The 17,714-nt window shown below is 42.7% G+C and overlaps 1 protein-coding gene across 1 annotated transcript in view; it reads right to left on the bottom strand.

Annotated features, from left to right (window-relative positions):
- The window catches only part of cep295 (centrosomal protein 295), a 43,643-nt gene that overhangs the window by 9,018 nt on the left and 16,911 nt on the right, over nt 1-17,714 (bottom strand). Inside the window, exons 9-21 of the mRNA XM_061682743.1 lie at nt 17,004-17,309; nt 16,152-16,246; nt 13,938-14,138; nt 13,761-13,825; nt 11,793-12,690; nt 11,508-11,676; nt 9,883-10,017; nt 7,755-7,946; nt 5,374-5,492; nt 4,504-4,594; nt 3,354-3,557; nt 2,395-2,628; nt 1,844-1,983 (exon numbers count right to left, since the gene is read on the bottom strand). Coding sequence (XP_061538727.1) covers nt 1,844-1,983; nt 2,395-2,628; nt 3,354-3,557; nt 4,504-4,594; nt 5,374-5,492; nt 7,755-7,946; nt 9,883-10,017; nt 11,508-11,676; nt 11,793-12,690; nt 13,761-13,825; nt 13,938-14,138; nt 16,152-16,246; nt 17,004-17,309 — 2,849 coding nt within the window. The remainder of the gene's footprint in view (nt 1-1,843; nt 1,984-2,394; nt 2,629-3,353; nt 3,558-4,503; nt 4,595-5,373; nt 5,493-7,754; nt 7,947-9,882; nt 10,018-11,507; nt 11,677-11,792; nt 12,691-13,760; nt 13,826-13,937; nt 14,139-16,151; nt 16,247-17,003; nt 17,310-17,714) is intronic.

Below are 17,714 nucleotides of genomic sequence, written 5' to 3'. Positions count from 1 at the left end.
GTTCCTCAGGTAGAAACCAAACAAACAGTTACTTACAGTTATGGAAAGCTGTTTGAGCATTAATTTGGTATACTTGATGTCCAGCTTCAGGTCCATGTGCTAGTACTCTCGCTTTCCTCACTAGTAAGACTAGTCAGCGCACTAGTAGAACCGCAGTGACGATTGAAAAAAAAAAAAAAAAAAAAAAAAATATTACATTCAAACATGGTGGCTTGCTATCAGAGGATTTCCCAGCCTGTCAAGTGCCATTGTATAGTTGTTAAAATGCTGTTTTATGTCAGTTAGTCTCCTAATCCCATAAATGTCACTCTTAATCGACCCGATGTATGCTTTATCCCCCCCTCCGCAGCTTGTTGTTGCCTTAACTATTTTATCTTGCACCAGGAGTCAGAATGCCAACCAGGGAGATGAACTTTCTAGTTTACAGTCCATTATGCAAATTAGCTCCCATGCAAATGGCCACATGGGAGGTGGAAAATACCTCCTGTTCTGACAAAATAGTCTTATTCTTTTATTATATTATCCCATAGTTTCTGTGTGATTTTTATTACTTCAATAGTTTGTTCATGTGTGACTTTTTTAAATGTACCTGGTCGATAGTTTTTTCCTCCCTTCTCAGAGCCTCCCTTTTCACTCAAGGATAACTGTGTGAATTGGTCTCTCTTTCCTCATCTCCCTCCTATTTAGTTTGAACTGTGTGTTGCGCTTGCGTGTTCTTCAGAGACGGGGAGAAGTGCGAAGCAACTAACCTCTCCGTCTCTCTCCTTGCAAAGATTTCATTAAAATGAGAAAAGACAAGTTTCCTGATTTAATTCCAAAACACTCCGTAAATCCGCAGTTTGTAAACACGAGGGTGCATCGCAGTTTCATTATTTAAACATAATATACTGTAGCCTTGTTTCATTAACTGATGAAGCCTGCTTGAATGAGAGGCGAAACATCTTCAAAGACAAACAGAACAGTTGCAATCGATTAAATGCCCTGAGAATGAAATGACCTGGATGTATGAGAATATTCACAGGTAATATAGGGTTAGATATAGATGTATATATTTAACGTAAACCTAAATAGAATGCACATTTTTAAAGTCACATGATTTTAAAACTAAATTGTCTTAATTACATACCTACGAGTACACCATTTTGGTCCGCAGACAGCGTAAACTCCGTTTTGGAGGAGCCTAACTCTTCGTTTTCTGAGCAGTCTTAATACAAAATATCTGGGAGGCGAGGGGAGGACGACAAAGCCTCTCATGTGACTCTTCCCCCTCAAGCCGTCCACTCAGCTCTGCTCGCCTCGCTGTTCAATGACGGCAACGTCCAGCGGAATTTTTTTAACTTTTACTATACCCATGTACACCTACAAATACAAGCTCAGCAATGGGCTTACTCTGAGATCCTGCCCTGAAATTTGTATGGAATATACCCACTCCTATTTCTTGCTGCTGCATCACCTCCTCCTCCGAAAATAAGCAAAGTTAGGACTTTCTTTTGCAACAAGGACAAATACATATTTCCGAGTTGCGGTCAACTTAGTGGGAAAACCTGCCGACTTCCTTTTAGGCAGCTACATAACTAATTCCAAATATGGGATGGCCACACCCCGCTGCCGTCGTTGTTGAGCTTTGCCACGGGGGCCTTTCACACTGAGCAAGTGCAATGTGAAAATGACTGTCATCAAGAGTAATTCAACGAGTTCACATTAAGTGTAGAAGCCTTCACGAAATGTATCCTATTTCTAAAAGACACTTCAAGTCAAGTAGATTTACATCATCCTTCAGTAAGCAAACCAAACCCAATTGTCATGAATTGTAAAGCCTTTCAGATGAGTGTTGGTCACTGACCAGGTCACTTATGTGGGCAGCCTGAGAGGGAAGTGTCACATGAGATGATTCGTCGTCCTCCTCTCGCCTCCCAGAGACTTGTTGTAAAGACTGCTCGGTAAGAGAAGAGTGAGGATCCTCCAAAACAGAGCCTTCGCTGTCTGCGGACCAGAAACAGTGGACATTGTGTACCATCTTACACGAGAACAAGGATAATCATTAATTAACATATTGATAACCAAGTAAAAGCTCAGTTTCCACCAATCTGTAGAGTTCACTTCAGTTAGCTGATCCCCTAAACCAGGGCTGGGCAAAGTATGGCCCATGGGTTACATACACTGACATGGGTTCTTAAACTGGGCTTCCTAAAACTGCTGAATTAAAATGTATCGCTTCAGTTTTTATTTCTCTTAATAATTGGTAAGTTGATTTATTGTTAATCAAAAATATTAAAAACAAATGTACATGAACAATTATAAATAATACAATTTAAAAAGAACACAAGTTGTACGTCCCACTACTGCCCTAAACTGTACTGTAGTGAACAAAGAAGCAGCTTAGATGCGTTGTACCTGTGCTTTTACCCGCGGCGCTTTGAGAGCTATCGAGCTCTTTGGCAAATCGGTCGATGACATGCTGTACGTTGCCGTCATTGAACAGCGAGGCGAGCAGATCTGAGTGGACGGCTTGAGGGGGAAGAGTCACATGAGATGCTTCGTCGTCCTCCCCTCGCCTCCCAGATATTTTGTACAAGGACTGCTCAGAAAACGAAGAGTTAGGCTCCTCCGAAACAGAGTTTACGCTGTCTGCGGACCAAAAACGGAAAATTGTGTGAAATTTTTGGACAAAAACAAGGATAATCACAAATTAACAGAATGAGCAATCAGAAGTTCAGTTTCCACCAACCAGTACACTTCACTTCAGTTAGCTGATCCCCTAAACCAGGAGTGGGCCACGTACATTGATATACGTGGTAAAATAAATGTAAATAAGGTATTATAAAAATTATAAGTATTATAATTACAGGTATTATAAAAAAATATTACACATATGTACAGTACATCTATTTGGAGATGAGTAGGATTCATTGTATACACTTGGTTTCTCACCGTTGTCTCATTTCATGATGTCACTTCCAGTTTGGGTGACGAGACTATAAGAGATAAATAACCACTAGAAGACATTGTTGGAAAAATGTCAAATCTCATGTAACAGGTCCCTGGAGCCAAAAAGTTTGAGAATCCCCAATTCACAATATCAAATAGTCCTTTAATATTTGTAGCCTTAACTTAGCCTTTTTTTCCTAAAACTGGTCAAATTAAATGTTCCAGTATTTCTTCATGTTTGATTCATTTCTCTCAAGAAATACCGATAATTGGTGAATTGATTCATTAATAAAAATATTAACTAATTTACAAAAGCAATAATTAAATGAGAAATAATACTTGTTTACCTCTGGCTCTGGTTTACCCCACCACTGCCCTAAACTGTACTATGATGAACAAAGAAGTAGCTTCAGCACGCTGTGTACCTGTGCTTTTATCCGCTGTGCTTAGAGAGCTATCGAGTTCTTTAGCGAATCGGTCAATGATGCGCTGGACGTTGCCATCGTTAAACAGAGAGGCGAGCAAGGCTGAGTGGTGCTGGGCTGCAGCAGGACTGGAGGAGTTTGGACCAAACAGGGAGGAGGTGCCAACTCGAGAAGTCTCCAGGGTGACAAGGTTCGGAGATTTACCTAATAAGGGCACAACAAATGGTTTAGACCAGAGGTGGGGGACTCCAGTCACATGACTTGTGTCCAGTCAGACTTAAGGCTTCTTCATACTCGGGCGGACGGCGACTGCGCTGACGTCACTGAGCTGTCCCTCGCGTAGTTTGCCTTTATACTCGAGCGCAACCTACGCGCACCGTTTTGAAAGTGTGGTGCAGTTCTCCTCCAAGTCGGGGGTGTCGCTACAGCTTGTATTGGATAGGACACCATAGGGTGGAGTTTCCTCTGCATTTTTTTTTGCCATTTCTGGTAGCCGTTTTTACTTTCCTTTCAGTAACAAGGACCAAAGCAACAACGTCGACCGCGACAGTACAAATGGACCTAGATGACCAGATTATACGTTTAATTATGCTGCAAAAATTGATCGATAAGGCGGCGGCGTAGATGGTATGTAGAACCAAGGGCATGCTGGTACGTCATCACAGCATGTGACTAAAACGGACCAATCACTAGAGACGCGCCTTCGACGCGCAGCAACTATTTTTGTCGGGTGCGCGGCAAGCTACGCAGAGGTGCTGGGCGGGGCAATTCGTCGGTCACGTGATGCAATGCGGGCGTTGTCGGCCGCGGGAGGATAAAGAGGCCTTAAGTCACCAATTTTAGGACTGAGGAAAAACAGAAAGGCAACATGCAAGGGTTACAGATCAATGATAAGAGCCAGGAGAATTAAATGACATTTGACTTCATCAGTCACAATAAAAAAAATAAAGACCGGTAAGTTACATTAACATCACAGTTGAGCTAACTTTAGCGATCTAGTCAAATATTAACAAAGCTTTATGTTGGTTATGCGTCTAAGAAGATAAATTGACAATACCAATACTAGTTTGGGACGATTAAAAAACTAAGATAGTGCTGTTGTATTTGCTTATACTGAGCGCAAAGCGGCTAATGTGCAAATATTTCCCACCGGCGTTGGGCTCTGGATCACTCGTGCTGTAGCTGCCAGTGGACAGGGTGGTGGTGGACAGGCATTCTGGATCAGGAGGTCTATGTGCATACTGACACAACACACACATACAAACGCACACACACATTCAGTTAGGGTTGGCAGTGGATGGATGACTTCACAGGTAAACGTCATGCTACCGTACGTTCACCGTCAATAATACTAAGAATGTGAACACTTGTTAATCTTGGGGGATATATTCCAGACATACCCTTATTGGGGGAATATCCACAACATAGTGACATAAAACGTTTTTACATATATATTTTTTCACACAAAATATGCTCTCCTTAAAGAGCTGATGAAAAATGTTTTTATTATTTAACAGGCACACACGCAACAACCAAGCTCAGTTCAAGTGTAGAGACACATGAAAATTTATTTTTTGTCAAAAATACATATCAGGTCAGGAGACTTGCATCACTCAGTACATACACACAAAAAGACATTCAAATGCACTCATTGACACACAAACAGATACAAGGAGACAAACCTCTATCATTCAACATTAAACAAGCACACACAGTCACTGAGCTCAGTTCAAGTGTAGAAACCCTCATTAAATGTATTTTGTTGTAAAATACACTTCAGGTAATTTTGTTTACATCATCGCTCAGTACACACAAAAGCACACGCGCGCACACACACACACACACACACACACACACACAGGAAAAGCTTCTCGTGCATAATCACAGGCCAAGGCAGATATCGCCAAGGCACTCAGATTTGGCTATTTTTCATCATTGATCCACAACTTGTGAACCTCAGAGGACATGACAACAGTATCCAGAAGCAAGGTCACTGCTTGAATAAAAATATTAGCCCTACCTGCTGACTTGCCTCTCCGGGTGGCCTGGAATCATCTGGGAGGGAGCTGTGGATCATGGGTGCCGGGCCAACGCAGTCGGCTCCCCTTCCGAAGTCTGATGAGAGTGGGTCATATGAACCTAGAAAACAGAAATCTCTATGAAATCAATCTTAATTCTTTTTGGATTGTTGGTTGCAGTGGAAATCAGTGAGTCACTAAAAAATTACAGTTTGCGACTCACATTGAGCGACTGAGCCCTGCACATCTCCCAACACGCTGCAATGGGAAACTCCACATACACTAGGTATGAAAAGTATTCAGACCCCCTTAAAATTTTCACTTTGTGACATTGCAGCCATTTGCTAAAATCATTTTTAAGATATTTTTTCCCCTCATTAATGTACACACAGCACCCCACACTGACAGAAAGAAACATAATTGTTGAAATGTTTGCAGATATATTAAAAAAAGAAATCTGAAATATCACACAGCCATAAGTATTCAGCCCCTTTGCTGTAACTCATTTAACTCAGGTGCTGTCCATTTCTTTTGATCATCTTTGAGATGGTTGATGGACTTTATTAGGAACGTCACACATCTGTCTCTATAAAACCTTACAGCTCACATTACATGCCAGAGCAAATGAGAATCATGAGGTCAAAGGAACTGCCTGAAGAGGTCAGAGACAGAATTGTGGCAAGGCACAGTTCTGGCCAAGGTTACAAAAAAAAAAGGTCTGCTGCACTTAAGGTTCCTGAGAGCACAGCGGCCTCCATAATCCTTAAATGGAAGACGTTTGGGAAGACCAGAACCCTTCCAAGAGCTGGCCGTCTGGCCAAACTGAGCCAGGGGGAGAAGAGCCTTGGTGAGAGAGGTAAAGAAGAACCCAAAGATCACTGTGGCTGAGCTCCAGAGATGCAGTCGGGAGATGGTAGACAGTTCTATAAAAATCAACCATCACTGCAGCCCTCCACCAGTTGGGGCTTTATGGTGGAGTGGCCTGACAGAAACCTCACCTCAGTGCAAGACACATGAAAGCCCGCATGGAGTTTGCTAAAACACCTGAAGGACTCCAAGATGGTGAGAAATAAGATTCTCTGGTGTGATAAGACCAAGATAGAACTTTGTGGCCTTAATTCTAAGCGGTATGTGTGGAGAAAACCAGGCACTGCTCATCACCTGTCCAATACAGTTCCAACAGTGAAGCATGGTGGTGGCAGCATCATGCTGTGGGGGTGTTTTGCAGCTGCAGGGACAGGACGACTGGCTGCAATCGAAGGAAAGATGAAGGTGGCCAAGTACAGGAATATCCTGGACGAAAACCTTCTCCAGAGTGCTCAGGACCTCAGACTGGGCTGAAGGTTCACCTTCCAACAAGACAATGACCCTACGCACACAGCTAAAATAACAAAGGAGTGGCTTCAGAACAACTCCGTGACTGTTCTTGAATGGCCCAGCCAGAGCCCTGACTTAAACCCAATTGAGCATCTCTGGAGAGACCTGAAAATGGCTGTCCACCAACGCTCACCATCCAACCTGACAGGACTGCAGAGGATCTGCAAGGAGGAATGGCAGAGAATCCCCAAATCCAGGTGTGAAAAACTTGTGCTGTGTGTACATTAATGAGTGGGGGGGGGGGGTTAGCTTATCGCTGCAATATAACGAGTGACAAATGTAAGGGGTCTGAATACTTTCCGTACCCACTGTACATTATATTGTACTGTATTACCTTTTTTGAATCACAAAAACATACCCGATTGTCAAGGGAGATATGGGTTGTCACAAAGAGGAAGTGGGCGAAAATACAGGCGAAAGTGTGGATATTTTGAGAAAGCTGCCTCACCCGTTCAATGATTGTACCCGGCGCACATACATCGCTCGCATGCATTTTGGCGACAGAGACTGCACACTACACATATCCACATGAAATTATAAATATAGTTAACCGTTGTTGCAAAACAATATATACATACTGTATATAGTGTATATTTGAATGGCTTGGCGGTGTCACAGTGGCCAGCCGGGTTTCATTTAAGCTTAAACTGCAAACAAATGTTTCACGATCATAAAAATTTTATGATCTAAGAAAAACGATTGTGCCGCGGCTGTCTGATGATGTCTGACGCACACTTGCATACACTTGTGTATGCAAGTTCCTGCGTTGTAAACGCACCCTGAATGTACTCTATGTTGCTTGTAGCAAGCCTGTGATGCTTGTTCTTCTGCCCCCCCCCGTAGCATGCCCTAAACTGTTTAATGACACCCCAGTTGAGGTTTACTGTAAAACTAAATGCACAACAAAAATAATTGCATTTTTAAACATATGTCAGTCAGTCAAAATATTATGGTTAAAGTGAAAACCGTCAATACGGAAGGGGGCGGTGGTTTAAAATTTACTTACCATGCTGGGAAGAGTCTGGGGATGTTCCAATCCTCATCAGCAGCTTATCTCCACAGAGGGCTGGCCCGGACCTCTTTGAACTTGACATGGAAGGCGTCTGCAGAGCCTGTTCGGTGGCCACAGAGAAGTCACAGGGCTCCTGCTGAGACCAGTCCATTGTGTGTTGTGGCACAGTGAAAACATCCTCTGGGCCTGAGAGCAGAAACCGTGTTACAGAAAGTATATGCCTGTGAGTAGTGTTCTATGAGCTGTTGTATGGGTTGCTGCTCCATATGTTTAAAGAAGCAGTTATGAAGAAAATAAAATTATCCTAAATTAAAGCCTAGCAGAAATATTAACCTGCTCACTAATAAGACTTCACATAAATGGTTCAATACAACTATGCTAATTCCCAATTGCCTGTCTATTGCACCTTGTATTATATGTAAGGGTTAGCCAATTACGAAGACTTTCAGTCCTAAATTAAAGCCTAGTAGGAATATTAACCTGCTCACTAAGTAGACTTCACATAATTGGCTCAATATAACTGTGCTCGAGTGAGCATATTTTCTCCTGAAGAAATGAGCCATCCAAACTAAGAGGAAAAAGCAACTGCTTTTCACACAGCTACATTTTGTGAAAACATTTTTTTATTTGAATCGTCAATTTTTATATTTTAAACAGTGCTATAATTATAAAATGTGAGAGAATCATTTGTTAAATTAGTATTAACAGTTGAACTGCTGTCTCAAATTATGTTATATTATCAAATAAACTAATAGCCTCAACTGCTTAAAAGTGCCACAGAACAGGCCCAAAAAATGTCTTGTAAATTCAACACCACAGGACAATGAATGAATGGATAATTATTTTTTTATTATTATTTTTTTTAAAACACTAATTGTGTGAAATCAGGCTTCAAAATGGTCAAGAATAGAGAAATCTCTGAGCTTCCAGACGCTGCGGGCATGTTGCAAGGCTGCACGCCGAAAGCCCTTCGCCGGTGTATGGGACCTTCACTGTGCTTTTACAGTCGTTTTAGGGCGGGTGATGAGATTGTCGGCTTTTTCAAAGGTTCTGAATGTTGACTCAGAAAATAGACAATTTGAAAATTTATCAAAAGGACCAGTATTCTTATTTCATTGTTCTGGAAGCCAGCACAAAACATACTGTATGAGACAACGCCTATGTTGAGAGAGAGTGGCTTTTATAAAAATGCAGGAACGTTAAGTGGCACTTCCAAACGAAACATGAATCCTTTGACTAAACATATTCACTGAACTCAAGAGTCCAAAACACAATGCAAGATAAGAAAACAGAGAGCCCAGTATGGTAGAGCTACACAACTGACAGCCCAGCAAAAAGCAAATGAATGTTCACTCTGATAAGCGTGGATTTTGAGGCAACGTAAGTGAAAATGTAGCAATGTTTCGATCGTAAAGGAATGTCTCAATGCAGCTGCTGAGATGTTGCTTAAAGGCAAACAAAATCCTTATTTACTTGAAATGGGTAATACACACTGTGAGAAACCTAGCTGTTCTGATTTACTTGAAAGTTCAGCTTAATTCGCCTGCTCAGTATTACTTAAAATTTTGTCCTGAGATGCCTGTGCTGCTTTACTTGAAATGTTTGCCAGCAATACAATTCAATTTGTACTGAAATTTAGGCCCCAATTTGTTTGTGCCAGTTTACTGGTTTTCTTTGTATATAAATGGGAACCTATTTAAGGGTTTAGATGTGTTTAAAAATAAATAAATAAATAAATACTTTGTATTTTGGTGAACACATTTATTCATGTTCATGGATTGTTGTCCGTAAGTGTGATTAAAATAGTTTTCATTCATGGTATTTTCATGGACCAAAAAAAACGATCTGAAAAACGATCTGTTGCGTAAAGGAAAACAAAATGTGCCATTTGTATTTTGTTTGACAGTTTGGCCACAAAAATCGGAACATTTTGATGCTAGGATCTTTGACCTTGGAAAACCTCTGCAACCGGACTCCTCCAAATTTTAATTTAAGTTCCCCGTTGGAGGTTTTTGTCATTGTATCGTTGCAGTATTGGTATCAATACTTTATGCAGGTACCGTATATTAGTCAGAATTTTGTTATGGTGACAACGAGTTGGATGCAGACATCTTATACTCACCAGTCACTTGGCTGGTATCCACTGGTGTCTCAACTTCCTGTATGGCGCTGAGCTCGTGCTGTTCCCTCATCATCGTGCCGAGCCGGATGCGGGTCACTGGGGGCTTTGCTGCTCGAGCAGGCGCATGGAGCGAGGCTGGAGAGAATGAAGGAACATGACATATGGTGAACCCTCATTCATCATGGGGATACATTCCAGACCCACCTATGTATGTGAAAATCAGCAATAAAGAGCAAAGAAATATGTTTTACCACACACTTTGAACACATTTAAATTAAAACACACATTTTTAACACATTGTAAACATATTTGAACACATGCAAGCATAAAATGTGATAAAATAAAATAAAGTACATATTGTCATGTCCTTTAAGATGTGGGTCTGGTGGGGTGGCGTGTCTGTAAATCCAGTGTTTCCCACAGGCCTATAATCTGTTTGCAGTGGTGGGTATTTGATGGCTGGGTGTTGGGGATTGGTTGTGCATTGCCGTTTACGACTTCCCCAAAAAGTTTGATTTGGATTTTAATAGCTTTTTTTTTTTTTTTTTTTTTTTTTTTTTTTTTTTTTTTTTTAAATGGAAGCTAATTTGAAAATACATTTAAAAACAACAAATTAATGTTAAATTTAAACTAACACCGCCTAAGTCATAAATGAAAAATCTAAATTAAAAAAATCCTTAAATAAAAAAAAAATACATAAATGTAAAATCAAAGACTTACAGGGCTCTACACTAACTTTTCCATTAGTAGCACTGGTGTGATTAACTTTCTCAGTTGGTTACAACCGCACAACCAAACCCTTTTTGAGGGGGTATAGCATAACCATGCATGATGGATTCTTACGTAATTGGCATATCATAGCTAGCTTCGTATAAAGATTGACAGTGACAGTCTAAAAAGTATTTATTTCATTGTGAATATGACTGTCTGCAACAAGTAGTGGATGTCAAAAAATGTTTTTATGTAATTGTAAAAGAAAAACATGGGCAGTGTGTGAACATCATGCGGTGCTGCAACTTTGGTTCGCTTCCCGCAATAGTGTTTTTGTAGCATAATCCTAAACTCAGAAGATGCTGCTGACTGTCTATGGGCTTTTACCAAGATGGATTGTTTCCCCCCCAAAAAATAAACAGATGCAACAAAAACAGCATGTGCGAGTGTGCAGAACCGGAAGGATCGACACTGTCTGAAATGTAGATGCCTCTGATACCACAAGATCGATTCTCAAATGTAAATATAAATACTTTTGTTACTTCTATCACTTGAGGTACTGCCTTTGCAGTATCGTATCAGAAAGGAAAGCGGTGGTATCGGTTAGGAGACACAGCGGCACAATCTGCGCAGCCAAAGTCAAAATCCATCAGTTGCGGCCAAAATTCATTCATGGCGGCCCACCTCATAACTGTTTAAGTGGGAAACACCGGAGTCTGAGTGACTCCAGACGTGAGCTGTGGCCAACAGCAGCTTCTCATGTGTGTGCTCATTGTTTGTGTTTTAGTGCTCTTCTGGCATTCAATAAACAGCTGAAAAGTGCAGACGACTGTGGCTCTTCTTTCCTACATGCGGGGCTTGACAGTAAATAAGTATACTGTAAAAAAAGAACCCAATCCAACACCCTGCATTACCTGCCCTGCTGGTGGATGGGAGTTGTAGACTTGGGACATCTTCCACCTGCAGATGTCTCGCATGGGACAAACTCCCCTTGTTTGCTTTTTCAATTACTTTGAGCAGAGAAGAAAGTAGTTCCGAGCGGGTTTGACCAGCGTCATCTGGTGCTGAGACCTCACTTTGCGGCTGTGGGTTGGAAAGAACAGCCATCCATCAAGCATTTGACTTTCACATTGAAAGAGATGTTATTACACTACTAACAGCAACAGGGAACGTATTGTGTCAGAAGAGAGTGAACTCACTCTCACTTGCGCATCAACATTAATCAGAGCCTTCAATGTTTCCTTCTGCTGCCTCAGTAGCTCCAAGCTCTCTCGCTGTTGCAGACGCAGCTCTTCAAAGCTTTCCACCTCGCCCTCCCTTTGCCGCTCGTAAAACTCCTGAGGTCTCTGCCGGTCCGAGTAGTCATCTGCAGGGGATCCAGCTAGCGGAAATCGAGGAAGCGGAGGGCGACCCAATGTGACTGTTTGGATGGGCTGGAATGGAAGGCTTGTGGTGATCGCTTTAAAAGGAAGGAAGTCTGTGGTGACAGGTTTAAGAGCAAAGGACTCTTTGGTGACCGCTTGAAGAGGAAGGACTTCTCTGGTAACTGGTTTAGGATGAAGTGACTCTGTAGCGATCACTTGAGGCAGAATTGGCTCTCTGGTAAATATTTTAGGAGAAAGTGGCTCTCTGGTGACCGCTTCAGGAGGAAGTACCCCTCTGGTGACGGCTTCAGGAGGAAGTATCCCCCTGGTGACTGCTTTAGGAGGACATACTTTTCTGATGACCGCTTTAGACGGAAGTGACTCTATGGTTACTGTTGGGCTTCTAGCTCGCTCAGCAACTCTTGAAACTAAGTTTCGCCTCAAAGGGGCAAGATCTGAGACACCCTGTATCTGGTGAACTGGAAGGTTTGACCTTCCAAACGGTTCAGCGGGCAGCGGGCTGGAAGAAAGGCTGAAACTGGGGGAGGGAAGACTGGAAGGGAAGGTTAGAGCAGCAGACCCTCGTGAGGTAACCTCCATAGCAATTTGTGGCTCCACAGAGGGCAACTGTGGCAGAGGAGGCGGCGCGCTGGCCGCGTTGCGATGAACCTGAAGAGCATGTTGGTATTTTTCCAGGTGCCGTCGAGCCACTTCCATAGACTGTTGATTAATTCTACAAGTTGAATTAAGAGAGAGAAAAAAACAAATAAAATAAAAATCCCCTGAATGCAAAATTTATCATGTGCATTACTGGATTAATGTGTGGAGGTGTACAGTTAAGTATTTATGTCATTAACTAAATAACTATTAATATAGGCCTTCAGAGTGACGTGGCTCTTTTATTCTTCTGCTGTGGCTCTCTGTGACTTTGGAAAATGAATGAGTATTTAAATTTAAATGAGTTTGTTCCTTTTTCAAATGAATATGGTGGTTTCCCCACTCAAAATATAAGTCACAGACACCTACCACCAAGTTTTATTGAGCAATTTGACCCCAGTTAAGTAAACCCGCAATAAAGTGTTTATAACTACATGCACAACAGGTATATGAAAAACAAGCATCGCTCGCGCCTCACAGATGACAGTTTACAATCATGTGTGAAAATGATGACATCTACAGCCCTGATGTGCCGACGCGCTACGCTGAGGTTCAGAAGCTAAAATAATATACATAAAATACAAATTCTACATTTAGATTTTACAAGTGAAATATTCCTTAATAAGGTGACAGCTGAATTAATGCAACAGAATGATATACATTTTTGATTTGCCTTTTTGGTTGGTCACAGGTGAATAATTAAAGTTTGGCTTTGATTTCATGAATACAAGGACGACTCAAGTAGACAACGACTTTATTTGTAAGTAAGCTTCAACCACGAGTCTTTCCCCCCCCCCCAGATTTCAAAATATTTTTGTCATGTATAGAAATAAAATGCCATGTTCTCTGGAGCAGTTCATTGATGTCATGAATGAAACAAACCATAAATACACAGGTTATCCTCACTTTAGATATCAAAAGGGTTTTGTGGCTCACAGTGTCGTTCCCCCCCTTGGGAGACTGTCCAAATGCCTCTTGAGTATTTATGGTTGTGACCCATGATATAGGCAATGATATATAAAATAATAAAGAAGGGTTGCATCAATTACTTGCAGTTCTTCGCTACTCGGAGCGGGGCTCGGTCCCTATCCACTGCAAATAGCAGCGGTTTACCATAGAACTAAAGCAGCAAATGGTGCAACACACCTGTTTTGTTCCAGGAGGCGCTCTTGACATTCTCGGATCCTTCTGGTGTGCTCAGGAGTCAGCAGCTGTAGTATCAATCAAGAAATTACTCATGCATATCTAGACGATTGAAAATCAAGACCAAGAAAAAAAAAAAAAAAAAAAAAAAAAAAAAAATGTATTCAAGCATCTGCTTACCTCTCGACCTCTGGGAACATCCTGGTCATGGACTGGCGGTACCTCTGCTTGTTTAAGAGCAATTTCCTGGGCCACAGTAACCTTTGGGTGGTTTCCCTCCTGCTGAATATCATTGAGAAGCCGCTCTAATTGGGCTTTCTCCTCTTCCAACTCCTGCAGCAAAGCCATTTGCTGCTGCTTCTCCCGCTCCAGCTCCAGCTCCTGCAGAATGAAGCAAAGGTCATGCAAAACTTAATCCCAAAAACTAAACTGAAATGCAAACTGGTTCGCTTAAAAAAATAAAATCACCTATTCGGTTAATGCCCTGTCTAAATATGAAAATAGTACAGTAATTGGTCTTAAGCAAGTAGAGTACCGTATTTTCACGACCATAAGGCGCACTTAAAAGTAAAATTTTCTCCAAAACGGGCGGTGGCGCCTTATAATGCGGCGCGCGTTATGTGTGCACCAAGTTCCAAAATCTATAAATGTTGTGTGATGAGCGCTCGACTCACTGGGACCATTTCCTGCCGACATGCTGCTTATAGAGAGGAAAAGCGGGCGTGGCTGAGGACAGCATGCGGACGTAAAGGGGGAAGGCTGCGCGTGAAGGAGGACGCTAAAGGCACGCCCCCAGTAGGTATACAGCGCCGGTATGTGCATTGTGCAAAACAACATCGGTTTGGCTAAGGACCCCCGAAAATGGCACCTACGAAGAGACACGCTTACGAAGCACAGTTTAAATTGCAAGCTATTAGTTACGCGGAGGAACATGGGAATCGAGCAGCCGCGAGAGAATTCAAGATCAACAAATCCATGGTTCGCAAGAGGAGGAAGCAGGAAAACGAGCTTCGCCAAGTCAAGAAGACGAAGATGAGTTTCCGCGGAAACAAGGCAAGGTGGCCCGAACTGGAAGACCAACTCGAGCAATGGATTAATGAGCAAACAACAGCCGGGAGAAGCGTCTCTTCAGTCACCATTCGACTGAGGGCAATAACGCTTGCAGAAGAAATAAGAATCGAACATTTTCGAGGGGGTCCGTATTGGTGCTTTCGTTTTATGAAACGGTGCAATCTACTGTGGCCCAGCAACTTCCGGCGGCTTACAAGGAAAAGATGGCCAAGTTCCGCTTCTACTGCGGTAAAAAGATTGCCGACAAATACATCCAGCCCAACCACATCACCAACATGGACGAGGGTTCACTCACTTTCGACATCCCGGTGAACCACACTGTAGAGAAGGGGACCATCACGGTAGCGATACGCACAACGGGGCACGAGAAGTCTGCTTTTACTGTTGTGCTTGGTTGCCATGGTAATGGACAGAAACTGCCACCTATAGTGATTTACAAGGGGAAGACGCTGCCTAAAGAAAAGTTTCCAGCCGAAGTCATCGTTAAGGCCAATCAAGAGGGCTGGATGCACGAGGAGAAAATGAGAGAGTGGCTGAGTGAGGTGTACGTAAAGAGACTGGATGCTTTTTTCCACGCATCACTGTCCCTGTTGATCTGTGACTCCATGCGCACCCATCTCACAGCCGCTGTGAAAAACCAAGTGCAACTAAGACTGGGAGGCAATGACGGGCAAGTTACGCCACCATATGTGAATGGATTGTGGATGCTTGGGCTAAGGTATCTGCTTTGACTGTTGTCCAAGCTTTCACAAAAGCTGGCATCATTGCTGAACAGCCCCCCGGCAACGAGACTGACTCTGACAATGAGGAGAGGGAGCCTGGCGTGTTTGATGGAGAACTTGCCCAGCTGTTCATTTCGGATACAGAAGATGAGGACTTCGATGGATTTGTGGATGAGGATTGATAAAAAAATAACGTGAGTACATTGTTAAATACTTCAATAAAGTACAACCAAACTCAGTTTTGCTCCCGCTGCCTTTGTAAAAACATTGTTTTAGCGTGCATGCATGCTACCGTAGGCTTTAAGCTAGCGTATATTTTACCATGCCTGCGCCCAATAATACGGTGTGCCTTATTTATGTGTTAAATACAGAAATAGACCCCGTAACTGAGACTGCGCCTTTTAATACTGTGCGCCCTATGGTAATGAAAATACGGTATATGTTGAAGTAATACATTTTGGAAAGTCAGTTCAGGCGCTGCTGTATGCTTTCAATTGATCAGTCAATCATCACAATACGCATGAGTAGAACTGCCTTAGGGGGGGCATCAGTGAAACGATTCGTTTACCCGAAGCTCGCCAGTGCCTTGACTATCCCTTACCCTTTTCTTTCGCTCCATTTCAAGTTCCAGGATTTTGGAGGAAAGGTCATCTTGGTGTTGAGCATCTGCCGGGATCAGATGACTAATGGGCTTTGCTGGTGATGGAAACAAAATGTCAATCTGTAAAAAACGCAGACACTAACAATGCATCATTTATAAAAATAAAGTAATTTATGCGATTAGCAATCGACCCTTATGAAGTAGGCTGCTACCTCATGAATGCGGGTCCAATGTTGGCCTTTTATTCAGAGTCTAGTGTCTTTTACTTACCCCCCCCAAAAAAAGTGGGTTTTTGTACATTGCGGACAAATTCCCATTCCCACCATGGTAAAATTATTTTAACCCTGTCCCTAAACGTCTAGCTTTACTGCCTTTCCACCTGCTCTCCTGGGCGTGTCTCTCTCCTGGATAATCATTGTGTCAACCAACTCCCGAGCTTTACCTGTCATAGTCCCAACATTCAGAGTTCCTACATTGAGTTCTAGGCTCTTTGCTTCCTCTTCTCTTTCTGCCTAAGAACCCGCTTTCCATTTCTCCATCTTCGACCCACAGTAGCTGAATTTCCACCGTCGCACTGTAGGATGACGCCGCGGTGGTGGACGTTGTTAACCCGAGCCACGATCACGGCGATCTGTAATTCTTTGGATGAATGCTCATATTTGTTTGTAATTCTAAGCCGGATGCCCTTCCTGACGCAACCCTCCGCATTTATCCGGGCTTGGGACGGGCCTAGAGTTTGCGCTGGCTTGTGACCCCCATAGGGCTGCATTAATAAGCTCGAGTGAACAAGGAATTTACCAAATTGACCACCCCTATGCAGCCCTAAGTGAGATACTTTGAATGCAGCATTACCTGTAGATGACGATGGAGGTTGGGTGGGCTGGCTGCTGAGGGAGCCTGTGTCGATGGTCATGTCTCGCTCCGAAAGTGCCTCTGAATCAGCAACCGCATCCCTCTCCGCAACTCCCCCAGGCCTGACGATGGTATCCCGTTCTGGGATCACATCCGTGTCCCTCTCTGAGACCCGACTGGCGACGGTGACGAGAGAACGGGCTGCATTGACACCATTGTTGCAGCTTGTTGACTCGCTCCTCTGGTTCCTGATGCGACTGAGGAGTTTCTTCAGGGCCTGTCTGGGAGCTGCTCTGACAGTGTCCACTGCAAGTTTAGAGGGGCGTACGGAAAGCCATTTAAGCATTTATTCGATATCCAGATATCCAGCTTCAGGTCCATGTTTTAGTATGATCTTTGGGCCTCATTCACTAACCGTGCATACACACAGATTTGTGCTTAACTCATGCGTATGCACATTTGACACACAAACCCGTGATATATCAATATGTTTGTACTTGTTTTTGTTCATACTCCGCAAACAAATTCATAACGTCATCTGACCATGTGTATGCACAAACAAACTGAAAACTGGAAATTGAAATTAATTGGTACGTCACTGCACGTCACGTCAGAACATGGGCAGGTTAAAAGTATGTTAGTTTTAATAAATATTTGTAATACAAAAGAAGTTTTATTAGTCCCACAATGGGGAAATTTGCATCATTTCAG

The sequence above is a fragment of the Phycodurus eques genome, chromosome 7 (assembly GCF_024500275.1).
Source record: "Phycodurus eques isolate BA_2022a chromosome 7, UOR_Pequ_1.1, whole genome shotgun sequence".
NCBI classification, from domain to species: Eukaryota; Metazoa; Chordata; class Actinopteri; order Syngnathiformes; family Syngnathidae; genus Phycodurus; species Phycodurus eques.
This window is presented reverse-complemented; position numbering and strand designations above follow the sequence as displayed.